Below are 16456 nucleotides of genomic sequence, written 5' to 3'. Positions count from 1 at the left end.
GTCATCAATCTTCTTTTGGTCTAGGAGCTTCTCTGCGCAGGAACTTCAGGTCCAAAGGACTCGCTCTCCTCCCGGCAATTTCTTGGTGGTATGAGGTGCCCCTGTCTCTCTGATTGCTTCTCTCTTTTATATCTCAAAAGAGACTGACTTAAGATACAGCCTAATCTTGTAGATTGAGTCCTGTCTCATTAACATAACTTCCACTAATCCTGCCTTACTAACATCATAGAGACAGGATTTACAACACATAGGAAAATCACATCAGATGACAAAATGGCGGACAATCACACAATACTGGGAATCATGGCCCAGCCAAGTTGACACACACATTTTTGGGGGATACAGTTCAATCCATGACACATGGACACTCTCTTATGAGACTGTGGGTATATCTTCCAGGCATCTCCAATCATCTCTCACGTGGATGTACACACAGGCAGAAGAGAAAAGGGACACACACACACACTTATATCCTTTCATTGCTCGACATGAAGGAAATCCAGGGACATGTGACAAGACATCTACCCCATGCCCTGTCCTACCAGAGGCCGCAGCGGAGGCCTTGCTGCTGGCTGCAAAGCGGTAGAAGGGTGGGTTGTCACAGTGCTGGACGATGGGGTTGACTGGCTCCGTCTGCTGCAGCTCAAAGAGCAGCTCTTCCATGGTTTGCATGGTGTTGTTACGGCACAGGTATATGGCCACCTTTTTAATCTGAGAAGATAAAAAGAAAACAAGGGCTGTTTCCCAGTGTCTCATTCGCAAGTCCACCACCATCTGTCAGTCTGTCGTACTGTGTTGGCTTGCGTGGTGCTGTGATGCTGGAAGCTATGCCACCGGTATTTCAAATACCAGCAGGTTCACTGTGGTGGACAGGTTTCAGTGGAGCTTCCAGACTAAGACAGACGAGGAAGAAAGGCTGGAAATTAGTCAATGAAAACCCTATGGATGACAACAGAATATTGTCTGACTCGCTCACTTTGGACACGTCATTGGGGGGATCAATCAACATGACTGGTGAAGTAGAGGGCTAGCGAGGGCGAGGGAGACCCTGGGTGAGATGGATTGGCATGACAGCCACAACAATGACCTTGAACATGCTGGCGACGGTGAGGATGATGCAAGACCAGGCAACACTGCATCCTGTTGTATATGGGGTTGCCATGAGCTGGAATCGACTCAACGGCAGCTAACAACCATGACGACAGTCCGCAAGAATGTGAAGCTATTGAAAGCAAAGAAGACACCCACTCATTCTGAAGAATGCGTCATCACCCCGGAGTCATAGATTTGGGGCTAAATGCCAATAAAGTATCATTCACATTTGATATTCCTGACAGCCAATCTGTGCGCTCTCTGAGGATAAACCAAGTATTTTGATTACAACGCACCTGTCTTCACATGCACACCTGAGCGGAGTGAGTTGTTCTAAACGCTTTACCTTCTCTAACAGCTGAGAGTAAGGACGTTACTTTCAGGGCACGTGGATTCTCTCTAAACGGAAAACTTGGCATCTAAGCTCTTAAGAAAGAATGTTATTTATACAAACCGCGGGAAGAAACTGCCAGCTACTTTTGTTTAAAAAGGAATCCAGTCCCGTGCTATTCTCTTTCCCCCTAGAAACAAACTCATCTGAGCGGTTTTTATGGTTTTAAATTTTAAAAATAACTCTGGATTATTCAAAATAAGCTCGAGGTGATCATGGACTTCGTAGTCAAGCCCGAGGCACATAGGCTGTAGCTAAGCTCACGTGGCTTAAAGCAACAGGGAGGCATAAAATGTCTCAGAACAACAACCAGCACAGAAATGCCAACTGAGTTACAGTTAAAAAATGCTGCCATTTTTGTTGATCATATCACCTTTAAATACAAACACTAGCTATCTGACATCTAAAGAGAATTGCTTTCTGCTTATTTCTCTCTTCTGCCATCTAAATTTGAAGACAACATTTTATTCTGTTTACATCAAAATGTAAACATGAAACATTTTTATTCGTCATAATCATTATCAGCTGCTGTTGAGTCAGCTCTGACTTAGTGACCCCACATGTGTCAGAGCAGAACTGTGCTCCATGGGGTTTTCAACGGTGGGTGAGTTTTTGAAAGTGCATCATCAGGCCTTTCTTCCGAAGTGCCTCTGGGTGGGCTCACATCTCTAACTGCCATGGTTTGAATTATGTCCCCCCAAAAATGTGTGTATCCATTTGGCTGGGCCATGATTCCCAGAATTGTGTGGTTGGCCTCCATTTTGTGATTGTAATTTTATGTTAAGGAGGATTAGGGTGGGATTGTAACACCACCTTTACCCAGGTCACATCCCTGGATCCAATGTAAAGGGAGTTTCCCCGGGGTGTGGCCTGCACCACCTTTTATCTCTCAAGAGATAAAAAGAAAGGGAAGCAAGCAGAGAGTTGGGGACCTCACACCATCAAGAAAGCAGTGTCAGGAGCAGAGCACGTCCTTTGGACTGGGGTCCCTGCACCGAGAAGCTCCTAGTCTGGGGGAACACTGATGAGAAGGCCAAGAGAGAGAGAAAGCTTTCCCCTGGAGCTGACGCCCTGAATTTGGACTTTTAGCCTACTTTACTGTAAACAAATAAACTTCTTTTTGTTAAAACCTTCCACTTGTGGTATTTCTGTTATAGCAGCACTAGATGACTAAGACAGTGACCTTTCAGTTGGCAGCTAAGCATGTTAGCCACTTGTGCCACCCAGGGATGCCTTATTAGTTACAGTATAATGTTTTGCCCAGCTCTCAATGTTTCTCTTATATAATGTGGCAGATGTTTATAAAAGTTAGCATTTGGTAACTGACAGAAAATATTCGTACCTTAATTCACATGTTTCTGTGTCTAAGGGCTGAGAGACAGAGTACGACAGAGGCATCACCAGCACACTCACTGCAGCCTGGCTCTCAGGAAGCAGAAGAGGACCCCTACGTTACACGTAGTCACGCTGTTGTGGATTGAACTGTGTCCCCCAAACGTATGTGCCAACTTGGCTAGGCCATGATTCCCAGTATTGTGTGGTTGTCCACCATTTTGTCATCTGATATAATTACCTATGTGCTGTAAATCCTAACCTCTGTGATGTTAATGAGGCAGGATTAGAGGCAGTTATGTAAATGACGCAGGAATCAACCTATAGGATTAGGTCATATCTTGAGTCAATCTCTTTCGAGATATAAAAGAGAGAATTGAGCAGAAAGGAGAGGGACCTCCTTACATCTAAGCAAGAAGAGCCAGGTGTGGAGTGCGTCCTTGGACCTCGGGTCCCTGTGCTGAGAAGCTTCTTGGCCAGGGGAAGATTGATTACAAGGGCCTCCCCCAGAGCCAACAGAGAGAGAAAGCTTTCCCCTGGAGCTGACACCCTGAATTCAGACTTCTACTCTCCTAAACCATGAGAGAATAAATTTCAGTTAGTTAAAGCCATCCACTCGTGGTACGTCTGTTATAGCAGCACCAGGCAGCTAAGGCAAGTGCCCCCAGGAGAGGAGAGTGACTAACAAACCCTGACACCTCTATGTTAGCTGGAGCAGAGCGCGCATTCTGACGTGCACATTGCAAACGGAACCACGAGCAGGCGGGACAGCTCTCCCGAAAGCCCTCGGGGCACTTACATAGGGCAAGAGGACTGTGTCACTGCTGACCCCACACAGGCTGATAAGAAACTGCAGGGTTATCCTCAGGTTGTTGCTCCACTTCTCGTTGTTGGCTAAGGCGTTCCAAGCGTTCTCCATTTCCGGCCCAGGGACTTCGTCTCCGTACTACAGCACAAAACAGAAGCAGGCTCAGGGGAAGCGTGGGCAACAAGCGCGAGGGAGCCAACGTTTGGCGAAGAGTGGTGGTTAGCGTCATTGCCATCTTGAAATCACAAGAAGGGGGACGCGTGGCCGTTCTTTAGAAAGACATTTTCTGGTAGATGACACTCTAATGCCCCGCTTAGGAAGAGAAACAGCTAGTCATGCAATTTTTTTAAGCTTTCTTTCTTTTTGGTTTTTGAGACTATACACAGCGAAACATACACCAATTCAACAATTTTTACTGGTACAATTCAGTGACATTGATTACATCCATTGAATTGTGCAACCATTCTCACCCTCTTTTTCTGAACTGTTTCTCCTTCATTAGCATGAACTCACTGTCCCCTAAGCTTCCTATCCAAACTAATCTTTTGAGTTGCTGTTGTCAGTTTGATCCCATATAGACAGTTCTTAAATAGCACAATGCTCAAGGCAGACATTCTTTACCAGATAAGCTAAAGTACTATTTGGTTTAAAGAAGACTTCAGGGCATATTTTTGGTTAGAGGTTTAAATATTACCTCAGGGAAATAGTCCTTATCAAAATGGGAAAAATGCAGAACAGAATTTCAAATTCTCATGGAATTCAGACTTTCTGGAGCCATGGAGGCTGGATAAATCCTTGAAAGTGCTGCCCTGAGATAAAGCTTTCTTATTTTTTATTTTTATTGTGGTAACAGCATATATAACAAAATGTCTGCCAATTCAACAGTGTTTGTATGTATAATTCAGTGACATTGATTATGATCATCATGCTGTGCAATCAACACCACTATCGTTTTACAAATTATATTCATGCAACTTTCAAGGATAAATGCCATTTTCCTTGGGTTTGGACCAGGGGTTCCATCCCCCTGGCTTTCCTCTGATGACAGACCTGTGTTTAAGACGACGCGTCTTCTCTGGGTTTACCTTGGCCGTCATGTACATGAGGTTATTCAGGACCAGCGAGGTGGCTTCAGGAGAGCCCCAGCCACTCCCTTTCAGCCCGTGGCAGGCAGTCACTTCCCCTTCCCGGTCCTTGGTGTCGTCCTCCGGGCTGCTGGGGCTGGAGCCCGGGAGCAGGAGCCTGCTGTCCACCAGCTCGATGTTGTGCAGCCAGGGGAGCAGGTAGGTGAGCATGACCTGACGTCCATTTGGATGAGTCGTGGGGAACCGCTGGCTCACCTCTAAAGAGAAGTGCAGTGATGGAGAGAGGGATAAACTAAAATAAACTAAATAAACTAAAGCGTTAATTCTAACTTATAGTTTGATTGAGGGCCCCTGTGTGGTACAAACGGTTAACACACTCAGCCGCTAACCCGAAGGTTTCATGGAAGACACTTGGTAAAACAATGTTTTAGTGGAAAGATAATCATCACTGTTATAATAATCCTGATCGCCATTTATCAAGAGGCAGTGAGGCACCGTGCTGAGCATATTATGTACATTGTGATTAGAGCTTTTAATTTTCACAATAGCCCAATGAAGGGCCTGACAGCCCCATTTTATAGATGAGAAAACTGAGGAACAGAGAAGTTAAATAACTAGCCCAGTGTCACATGCAGCTAGAAAGTAGTGGAACTGGGATTTGAACCCATGTCCTTCTGACTCCAAGATCCTTGTTATTTCCGCTCTATTCCACTGCTTCCTCCAGCCCAGGATGTGAACTCATGAGGCCTTCCGACTCACTCCCCCTCTACAAAGCCTGCGAGTTGCTCACTGTGCTGTATCGCTTTGTTCTGACAGAGCCAGATGTGGAACGAGAAGGCTTGAGGATGAGCCTCGGTTTTATGATTTTGTGGCCTTATGGAGATACTGTGCATGAAAATGCTGTGTAAACCAGAAGCGCTCATCAAACTGGACCAGTATGAGTTGCTGCTGAGTCAGCTCTGACTCATGACGACCCCATGTGTGTCAGAGGAGAACTGTGCTCCACAGGGTTTCCAATGGCTGATTTTTTCAGAAGTGAATCGCCAGGCCTTTCTTCCAAGGTTCCTCAGGTGGGTTTCAACCACCAATCTTTCGGCTCCTGGTGGAGCACCTAATTGTTTGCACCACCCAGGGAAGCACTCCTTGAAACACTAGTTGTTAAAAAGTGAGATGTAAATATCCGAATGAAACAGACCCAGCGCATGGACATGTGTTTGTGGGATTGACTTGCAGACCACTTACTGCGTACACGTGTGTGCTAAGCGCTACCCTTCATTTTGTGGAGTAAGTGGACATAAAGGACTAAGGTGTCTGTCACCATTACTTCCTCTGAGGGTGTTTTTGCCCCGCCAGCAGCATTTAATTTTATAATCGGAACCAGCTCTCTATAATGACTTTTATGTATACCCTATAAGCTCAACATAAAGAAAACAAAAATCCTCACAACTGGACCATAAGCAACATCATGATAAACAGTAAAAACACTGAAGGTGTCGAGAATTTCATTTTTCTTGGATCCACCATCAACACCCATGGAATCAGCAGTCAAGATATCAAAAGACACATTGCATTGGACAAATCGGCTGCAAAAGACCTCTTTAAAGTGTTGAAAAGCAAAGATGTGACCTTGAGGACTAAGGTACGCCTGACCCAGGCCATTGTGTTTTCAATCGTCTCATATGCACGGGAAAGCTGGACAACAAATAAGGAAGACTGAAGAAGAACTGATGCCTTTGAATTATGGTATTGGTGAAGAATACTGAATTTACCGTGGACTGCCAAAAGAATGAATAAATCAGTCTTGGAAGAAGTACAACCACAATGCTCCTTAGAAGTAAGGATGGCAAGACTACATCTCACATACTCTGGACATGTTATCAGGAGGGATCAGTCTCTGGAGAAGGACATCATGCTTGGTAAAGTAGAGGGTCAGTGAAAAAGAGGAAGACTTTCAACGAGATAGATTGACACAGTGGCTGCAACAATGGGCTCAAGCATAACAATGATTATGAGCGTGGCGCAAGACCGGGCGGTGTCTGTTTTTTGTGCACAGGGTCGCTGTGAGTCAGAACTGACTTGACAGTACCTAACAACAACAATAAGCTCTGAAGCAATCTCTTACTTCTAATATCTTGAGAAGAAACTGTTTTATTCTAAGGGAAATTAGAAAGCTCGTTCTGATGCACTTATTATCCAGTGTAGCACGTTATCTCGTTTAGAGAGCTCCTAGCTGCTAAACAATAGAACAACACAGACGCCAGGAATGACACCAAGATAATCTGCTGGGATCCCTGAAAAGGCAGCTTTAATTGATTTCATGTTTTTCCCTAAAATTACAATTAAACCCAAAACCAAACCAAACCCATCACCATCAAGTGGATCTCAATTCATAGCAACCCTATAGGACAAGGTAGAACTGTCCCATAGGGTTTCCAAGGTTGTAATCTTTATGGAAGCAGGCTGCCACATCTTTCTCCCATGGAGCGGCTACTGGGTTCCAACTGCGACCTTTCCGTTAGCAGGTGAGCATGTAACCACTGTGCCGCCAGGGTGCCTTTCAAAATTACAATTACAATTTTTTATTTCGAAAAATAAGAATATTTTTAACACTGTGCCGCAATGATCAGAAAGTATTAAGATGCTATGTTTTACACAGGTCAACGTTTCAAAATTTACTTAACTTCTAAAACTTTATGGATGTTATCACTGATATTATGAACTGTCACGATGCATATTCAGATCCTTATCAAATCGGAACATTCTTTTATTCCAATGTACTAAGCATTTTCTAGGTGCAAGCCACTATGTTATTATTTACTCTGGAGACACAGAGACTTAGAGAACACACAGCCCCAGCCTCTGAGGCAGCGACTCTCAGACCCGTTATGCAGACAAGCAACTCGGGGCAAGCTAGAAAGTGACAAATGACACAAGAAGGGCAGACACACAGCGCTTTAGGGTTGGGTGGAGGAAAATGACTTTTCACTGCAAAGGTCTGGGACAGTTTTATGGAAGAAGGAATACTTAAACTCCTCTAGAAAGGATCTGAGGGCAATGGTAGCTCAGTACTAAAATTCTCGTCTTCCATGCAGGAGACCCAGGTTTGATTCTCTACCAATGCACCTCACTGTCTGTCAATGGAGGCCTGTGCGGTGTTATGATTCTGAACAGGTTTTATAGGCGCTTCCAGACTAAGATGGACTAGGAAGAAAGGCCTGGAGATCTACTTCTGAAAATCAGCCAATGAGAACCCTGTGGATCACAACGGTCCGATTCCCAACTGATCATGGGGTTGGAGCATGACCGGGCATGGGGCCATTGCAACAACAACAAGGAGGGATCTGGACTTTGGAGAGGAAAAAAAACCATCCCAATCAGAGGGACAACAGCTACTGGAAATACTTAGCTTTTAACAGTGGTATCTGGAGTCCCTGGGTGTCGCAAATGGTTAAGTGCTCTCAACTACTAGCCGAAAGGTTGGCAGTTTGAACCCACTCAGAGGTGCCTTGGAAGAAAGGCCTGGCAATCTGCTTCTGAAAGGTCACAGCCTTGAAAACCCTATGGAGCAGTTCTACTCTGAAACACATGGGGTCGCCATAAGTCTGAATGGACTCAGCAGCAACTAACAGCAACAAGCAATGGTATAAAAATCTACACAGTTTTTACAGCAACAACCACCTTCTAACATATTACATTCAGTCACGGGAGTGATCACATATAAACACTGAGAATCATGGCCCAGCCAAGTTGACACACAATCTTAACCACCACAACTGGCAATCTACTTCCAAAAATTAGCCAATGACAACCCAGTGGATCACAGAATATTGTCCAAGACTTTGGCTCACTTTAGACATGTCAACAGGAGGGACCAATCACTGGAGAGAGACATTATGGTTGGTTAAATGGTGGGCCAGCAAAGGCAAAGGAGACCCTCAGTGAGATGGACTGACACGGTGGCTCCAACACTGTACTCAAATGTACCAGCAATTGTGAGGATGGCACAGGACCAGCAATGTTTCATTCTGTGTACGTGGGGTTGCCATGTGTCGGATCTGACTCAATGGCAAGGAACAACACCACCTCCCAAATATCACACCACATACTCTGTTCTGTGGATTCTGCCCTTAAGTCTCTGGTCTCTCCACACTCACTGTGCTGTCTTAGTGTAGACCCTCAACATTTTCCCCTTTCTTAACTGTCTTCCTCTCTCTACACTTGATGCTCTTGAATCCATCCTCCACACTGCAGTCAGTCTTTCTAAAATGCATTCTGAGCCCATCAGCCCCTCTACTTGTTCAGAACTCATCAGTGGCTTCCAAAAACCCAGCAGCTTGCTTGGATGCCTTCCTGTCTGTAGGGTTTGGAGGGGAGGAGGTATCAAGGAGCACATACAGAAAATCACTGGCCTACAAACTCCTTAGTGTACAATACAAGGCCTCCTAGGATTTGACTCCTGCCTCGTCTGTCCATGACCATCTCTAACTTTCCCCCTTTCCTGCATGCTCTGTTGGCCACTGACCTCCCTATAATCTCCCAAACATACCATGTTACTTTATACCTTTAAGGCAATGCATATGCCATTTGGCTGGCCAGCAATGCCCATCAACTACTTGTCTGTCGTTCAAGTAATTTCTATTCTTCAGTTGCAGCTCAGACATCAACTTCTCTGGGAAGTCCTTCCTGATACTTTTGGCCCAATGATTTGACATTCCCTCATCTTCCATCTCACATACTGGATGTATTGTTCCTTATTGTCCTTGCCACACTGTATCATAATCGTACAACTGCACATTTATATTGCCAGACTATGATCCCTTGAATAGGAAGACTGCTTTACTCATCAAAATCTTGGACAAAGACAATAAAAATAAATGTTAGTTTTCTAAGAAGAGGATTAATTTACTAGAAAAGCTTTCCTTGGGTCTTCCCAGTTGTTTCTGGTGCTATCCAAGGATGTGACCAACTCCGCCTAAGGTAGATGGAGAGGTTCTCACGTTTTTTTTTGTTGTTGGGGGCCGTGGAGTTGATTCCAACCAATGGCGACCCTACATGACAGAGCAGAACTGCCCCATAAGGTTTCCTAGGCTGTAACCTTTACAGGAGCAGATCGCCAGGTCTTTCTCCCACAGAGCCTCTGGATGGGTTCGAACGGCCAACCTTTCGGTTAGCAGCCAAGTACTTAACTGTTGGGCCACCAAGTCTCCTTGTTTTCACAGTAGAGGTAGATTTTACAGTAGATCTTAAAGAAGGCTGGGATTTGTGGCCAGGGGAAGAAGGGCCATTCCCAGCAGAGGGCACAAAATGGGCAAAAGCAAAGATTTGCAAAAGGGCCTGGATGTTGACGAAAGACTAAATGAGACTGGAGTAGAGGATTTTGGAAGAAGAGATGGAAATCAAGTTTGTCTGGTAAAGAAGGGCTTTTTGTTTGTTTGTTTTTTACAGGTTAAGAGGTTGCAATTTGATAGCAGTGGCTTTGGAGGGAGACAGATCTGGATTTCATTCTGGCTTGGCAGTTTACTAGCTATATGGTCCTGAGCCAATTATTTCAGTGTCTAAGGTTTGGGAGGAGCCCTGGTGGCACACCAGTTTAAGCGCGTGGATGCTAACAGAAAGGTAGGTGGTTCAATCCCACCCAGAGGCTCCACGGGAGCAACACCTGGCGATCTGCTCCCATGAAGATTTCAGCCTTGGAAACCCTACGGGGCAGTTCTACTCTGTCACATGGGGTCGCTATCGGTAGGAATAGACTCAATGGCAACAAGCAACGAAGAGGTTTGGCTTTTCGTCTGTAAAGCAGGGATGATGATGATGATGATGGTGATGATGATGATGGCTGTGGTGAAAATCTCAACCCAGGACTGGGCCAGTGCTCGATGACCCTCAGCAGTTCACTGTAATCCTCTCAGCCTGCGAGGCAGCGAGCTTCTGTCATTGAGGATGAGGAGACGGAGTTTGGAGGTTTGGTGACTTTACCCCAAGTCAAACAGCCAGTGAATGGCAGGGCCAGGACTGGAACCTAGGCAGCCTGATTCTACGGCCTCATTTGTAACCACCATACCCCCAGAGTGGGAAAGACTAAATAAAGAGTAAAATGCATATAAAGGGTCTAGCAGAGAGCCTGGAATATATTAAGAACTCCAAAAATGGAAGTTCTTATTATCAGCAATTCTTTTTAGGACAACTGGGAAGAGAAGTTTGAGCTAGGTGTCATGTCGTTTTTGGTTGTGTAGGTCGTAAATGCAGATGACAGCTTGGACGATGGGCTGCAGTGAGGGATGTGAGAGGTAGGGGAGGGCTGAGGAGGCTCTGGACTAAGGCAGTGGTGACACAGATGGGAAGGGTGGATGAATTCAAGCAGGGCTTTGAACCAGTTACTTTCAGTTCCACTCCCTGCTCAGAATTTGCTTTTCCACTCCAGATATACTGAATCAGAATCTACAGGTTAACAAGATCCCCAGGTGATTCTTATGTATACAGACGAATTTTAACAAGACCACCAGATGATTCTCGCATACACGAGAATCACCTGTGGAGCTTATTAAAATGTAGACTCTGATTCAGTATATCTGGGGTGGAAAAGCAAATTCTCAGCAGAGGGTCAAACTGAAATTAACCCAGTTCAAAGCCCTGAATTCAAGAGAATAAAGTCAGCCTCTCAGCAAGTCGCTATGTGAGTGCAGGCAAGAAGTTAATTGACACACGTAATTCTTTCAAAATGGATTTTCACCAGATTTATTTACAAAGGTGGTTTGTAAAGACATGCCAAACTATCAGACTCTCGACAACTTGTACACATAGCAATGACTACGCTATGAAACAGCGACCACAGCAGGAACAGCAACCAACCACCTGCAGCGATAGTTACACAGCCTGGGTTAAGTGTTTCTGGAGACGTTTTACACATAAATGTAGGTAAACGTATAGTGCTAATCTAAGCATCACTGTATTTATCATATATTTATTTATACCTACACTGTTTTAAACAAACATATTTTTACACTTTAAAGACATTCTAGAATTTACTTTTACACATAACTAGATTTGTTGTTGTTGTTGGTTGCTATGAAGTTGATTCCAACTCATAGCGACCCCATGTGACAGAGAACTGCTCCATAGGGTTCCTAGGCTGCAATCTTTACGGGGGAGCTCTGGTGATGCAGTGGTTAAGAGCTACTGCAAGCTACGGCTGCTAACCAAAAGGCTGGCCGTTGGAAAACACCAGCTGCTCCTTGGAAACCATATGGGGCAGTTCTCCTCTGTCCTATGGGGTCGCTATGAGTCAGAATCGACTCAATGGTAATGGTGGTTTTTTTTTATTTTTTAAATCTTTAAGGGAGCAGATTGCCAGGTTTTTCTCCCATGGAGACGCTGGGTGAGTTTGAACTGCTGACCTTTCAGTTAACAGCCGAGTGCTTAACCACTGTGCCACCAGTGCTCCCGGTAACTTAATCTAGCCCACAGCAATTCTGATCTGCAAATTCAGCATCCATCATTTTGACTTCAAAATTGCTCCAGTGTTTAAAAGGAAAATTACATTTGATCAGAAGAAATGCTGTTGTATTGTCATGATGAGCTACTGCACGGTACCTGAGAAGAGAGGAAGCGTGAGCTCAGGGTACATCCTGGCCAGTTCACAGGACAAGAGTGCCAGAGACACCCTGTAGAGGGGGGGCAATGGGCCATGCGTGCCATACAGGATGCTGCCAGGTCTCTGCTCGGCCACTTTCTTCGAGTATACAAAAAGCTTTGCTTCAAGGATCTAAAAAGAGGCCAGAAAGTAAGAAATGATGTGAAAAAATATTTGCTGCATATCTCAGGAGTATTTACATTTAATAAAGTTTAGCAGTAACAAAATGAATGAATGCATATTTTAATACAGTAGTAAAAGAAAGATATCAATTCATTCTGAGGTTTACAGAAGATTATGCAATGGTTTTGCCACAATTCGTATTCACCAATGACTTGCAGAAATAAATACATGCGTATGAATAAGCAACAAATCAGTAATCAAGTATCATTTCTATTTTCTATGCTCAACAGTGGAAGTTTTCTAAGGAAGTAAATGATACATGCCTGCATAAGCTGCATGGAAATTTCATAAATCTCTCTGTTGGTGTCAGAGGCCTTGAATAGTACAAGGTTTAACAATGTCACTATGTCGAAGGGATAGTTCCTAAAAAAAAAAAAAAAATGGCATAGTTTATAAGACAGCTTGCTAGTAATCTTTTTTTTTGTTGTTGAAAATACACACAGCAGAACATGCGCCAATTCAACAATTTCTACGTGTCCACTTCAGTGACACCGATGACATTCTTCAAGTTGTGCAACCATTCTCACCCTCCTTTTCCAAAATGTTCCTCCCCCATTAACATAAACTCACTGCCCCCTAAGCTTCCTATCTGACCTTCCCAGTTGCTGTTACCAGTTTGATCCTATATAGATAGTTCTTTAGAGGAGCACAATGCTCAAGGCAGACATTCTTTACTAAATAAGCTAATTTATTGTTTGGTTTAAAGAAGACTTCAAGGGATATTGTTGGTTTAAGGTATAAAGATTATCTTAGAGCAATAGTTTTGGGGTTTCATACAGCATCAATGGCCCCAGAAAGTCTGATTCCTCACCTTCAGAATTTTAAGTTCTGTTTCACATTTCCCCCTCTTTTGATCAGGATTTTTCTATGGAATCTTTGATAAAAATGTTCAGTAATGATAGCTAGACACCATCTACTTCTGGTCTCATGGCAAAGGAGGCATTTGTTCATGTTGGCTAGTAATCTTGATAAATCATAAGCATGCAAAATTCTAGATGGCCCTCTGTCTTCATCCACACTTACTAATGACATCCCCACCAACACTTGGCCTTTTTTTTTTTTTTGCCTGTTTATTTTGCTGTTTATTAGCAGATGAAGGAAAATGACTATTTTTGCTTAAAATTGAATATTGTCACACCAGGATAAAGAACACACAAATCTATTAATGTAAGTAGATTTTAATGAAAGCGATTTTAATAAAAACCAAATACAAATGAAAAGGAAAGAAGATAAGTGTACTAAATTACTCAATAGCTTGCTGACCTAATATTTCCATTAAATCAATCTAAATTTTTTTTAAATAATATTTTATTGTACTTTTGGTTTACACAGCAGTTTAGGTTCCCATTCAACAATTTCTACACAAATTGTTCAGTGACATTGGTTACATTCTTCACAATGTGTGGACATTTTCATTATTTCCATTCTGGTTGTTTCCTTTAGTTTTAAAGTAATTGTTGACCAGTTGGTCTCATATAGATGATTTTTTAAAGGAGCACAGTACTTACGGGCGATATTTTTCGAGCCAGTTTACAATTTAGCTACAAGGCGACTCAGGGGCTAGTTTTACTTCCAGGTTTGAAGAGTATCTCAGGGCAATAATCTCAGGGAGTCCTCCAGTCTCAACCAGTCTAGTAATCTGTTTTTTTTAGGATTTTGAGGTTCTGGTTCCACATTTTTCTCCCATTCTACCAGGGTCTACCTATTGTGGCCCTCCCACTGGGTTTTCTTGGCTGCAGTCTTTACAGGAGCAGATCACAAGGTCTTTCTTCTAAGGAGCCGCTAGGTGGGTTTGAACTGCCAACCTTTGGGTTAGCAGCCGAGGGCTTAACTGCTGAGCCACCAGGACTGTTTTTCTAGGCAAAGAGAGCAGCTTTTTAAAAGATTACAGGAATGAAACGGCAAGATGGCTTCTGTAAGGGGAAAGAATCTGCACAGATGAATGAAATAAGGAGACTGGGCTAGGGTGGTCGGGGGGTTCAGACTATGGCCAGCCTACGGACTTCCTCCTAAAAATCATGGGGAGCCCCTAAGGATCTGAAGTAGAGGAGTATGGCGAGGACATTAGTTTTTGAAAAATCACTCTGGCTGCTGTGTGGAGAACGAATTGTAGGGCCAAGAGTGGAAGCTGTTACAATAACCCAAATGGAAAGAGTGACGAGGGCTTGAATTAGAGCAGGGACAGTGTTGTTTTTGGTAGGTGCTGTTGAGTCGGTTCCGACTCATAGCGACCCCGTGTACAACAGAACGAAACACTGCCAGGTCCTGCACCAGCCTCACTATTGTTGTTATGCTTGAGCCCACTGTTGCAGCCACTGTGTCAATCCATCTCATTGAGGGTCTTCTTCTTTTTTGCTGACCCTCTACTTTACCAAGCATGATGTCCTTCTCCAAGGACTGATCCCTCCTGGTAACGTGTCCAAAATATGTAAGACGAAGTCTTGCCATCCTTGCTTCTAAGGAGCATTCTGGTTGTACTTCTTCCAAGACAGATTTGTTTATTCTTGTGACAGTCCAGGGTCTATTCAATATTCTTCACCAACACCACAATTCAAAGGCATCAACTCTTCAGTCTTCCTTATTTATTGTCCAGCTTTCGCATGCATATGGGGCGATTGAAAATACCATGGCTCAGGTCAGGTGCACCTTAGTCTTCAGGGTGACACCTATGCTTTTCAACCCTTTAAAGAGGTCTTTTGCAGCCGATTTGCCCAATGCGATGCATCATTTGATTTCCTGACTGCTGCTTCCACGGGTGTTGATTGTGGATCCCAGTAAAATGAAATCCTCGACAACTTCAATCTTTTCACCGTTTATCATGATGTTGCTTATGGGTCCAGTTGTGAGGATTTTTGTTTGCTTTATGTTGAGGTGTAATCCATACTGAAGGCTGTGGTCTTTGATCTTCATCAGTAAGTGCTTCAAGTCCTCTTTAGTTTCAGCAGTGAAGATTGTGTCATCTGTATAATGCAGGTTGTTAATGAGTCTTCCTCCAATCCTGATGCCCTGTTCTTCTTCATATAGTCCAGCTTCTCGGATTATTTACTCAGCATACAGACTGAATAGGTATGGTGAAAGGATACAACTCTGACACACACCTTACCTGACTTTAAACCACGCGGTATCCCCTTGTTCTGTTCGAACAACTGCCTCTTGATCTATGTACAGGTTCCTCATGAGCACAATTAAGTGTTCTGGAATTCCCATTCTTAGCAAGGTTATCCATAATTTGTTATGATACACACAGTCAAATGCCTTTGCATAGTCAATAAAACACAGGGAAACATCTTTCTGGTACTCTCTGCTTTCAGCCAGGATCCCTCTGACATCAGCAGTGATATCCCTGGTTCCAGGTCCTCCTCTGAATCTGGCCTGAATTTCTGGCAGTTCTCTGTCAATATACTGCTGCAACCACTTTTGAACATTCTTCAGCAAAATTTTACTTGCATGTGATATTAATAATATTGTTCGATAATTTCCGCATTCCATTGGACCACCTTTCTTGGGAATAGGCATGAATATGGCTCTCTTCCAGTCAGTTGGCCAGGTAGTTGTCTTCCAAATTTCTTGGCATAGACGAGTGAGCACTTCCAGGGCTGCATCTGTTTGCTGAAACATCTCAATTGAGATTCCGTCAATTCCTGGAGCCTTGCTTTTCGACAATGCCTTCAGTGCAGCTTGGATTTCTTCCTTCAGTACCATCTACTCCTGATCATATGTCGACCAATTCTTTTTGGTATAATGACTCTGTGTATTCTTTCCTTCTTCTCTTGATGCTTCCTGGGTCGTTTAATATTTTCCCCATAGAATCCTTCACTATTGCAACTCCAGGCTTGAATTTTTTCAGTTCTTTCAGCTTGAGAAATGCTGAGCGTGTTCTTCTCTTTCGGTTTTCTATCTCCAGCTCTTTGCACATGTCATTATAATACTTTACT

The 16456-nt window shown here is 43.7% G+C and overlaps 1 protein-coding gene across 1 annotated transcript in view; it reads right to left on the bottom strand.

Moving 5' to 3' along the window:
• The window catches only part of FRY (FRY microtubule binding protein), a 314552-nt gene that overhangs the window by 110731 nt on the left and 187365 nt on the right, over nt 1-16456 (bottom strand). The window contains exons 27-31 of the mRNA XM_023740362.1: nt 12785-12884; nt 12299-12470; nt 4709-4965; nt 3615-3761; nt 382-711 (exon numbers count right to left, since the gene is read on the bottom strand). Coding sequence (XP_023596130.1) covers nt 382-711; nt 3615-3761; nt 4709-4965; nt 12299-12470; nt 12785-12884 — 1006 coding nt within the window. The remainder of the gene's footprint in view (nt 1-381; nt 712-3614; nt 3762-4708; nt 4966-12298; nt 12471-12784; nt 12885-16456) is intronic.

Source organism: Trichechus manatus, unplaced genomic scaffold, assembly GCF_000243295.1.
Source record: "Trichechus manatus latirostris isolate Lorelei unplaced genomic scaffold, TriManLat1.0 scaffold00153, whole genome shotgun sequence".
NCBI lineage: Eukaryota > Metazoa > Chordata > Mammalia > Sirenia > Trichechidae > Trichechus > Trichechus manatus.
The sequence above is the reverse complement of the archived record's forward strand: the minus strand, read 5'-3'. Positions and strand labels throughout refer to the sequence as shown.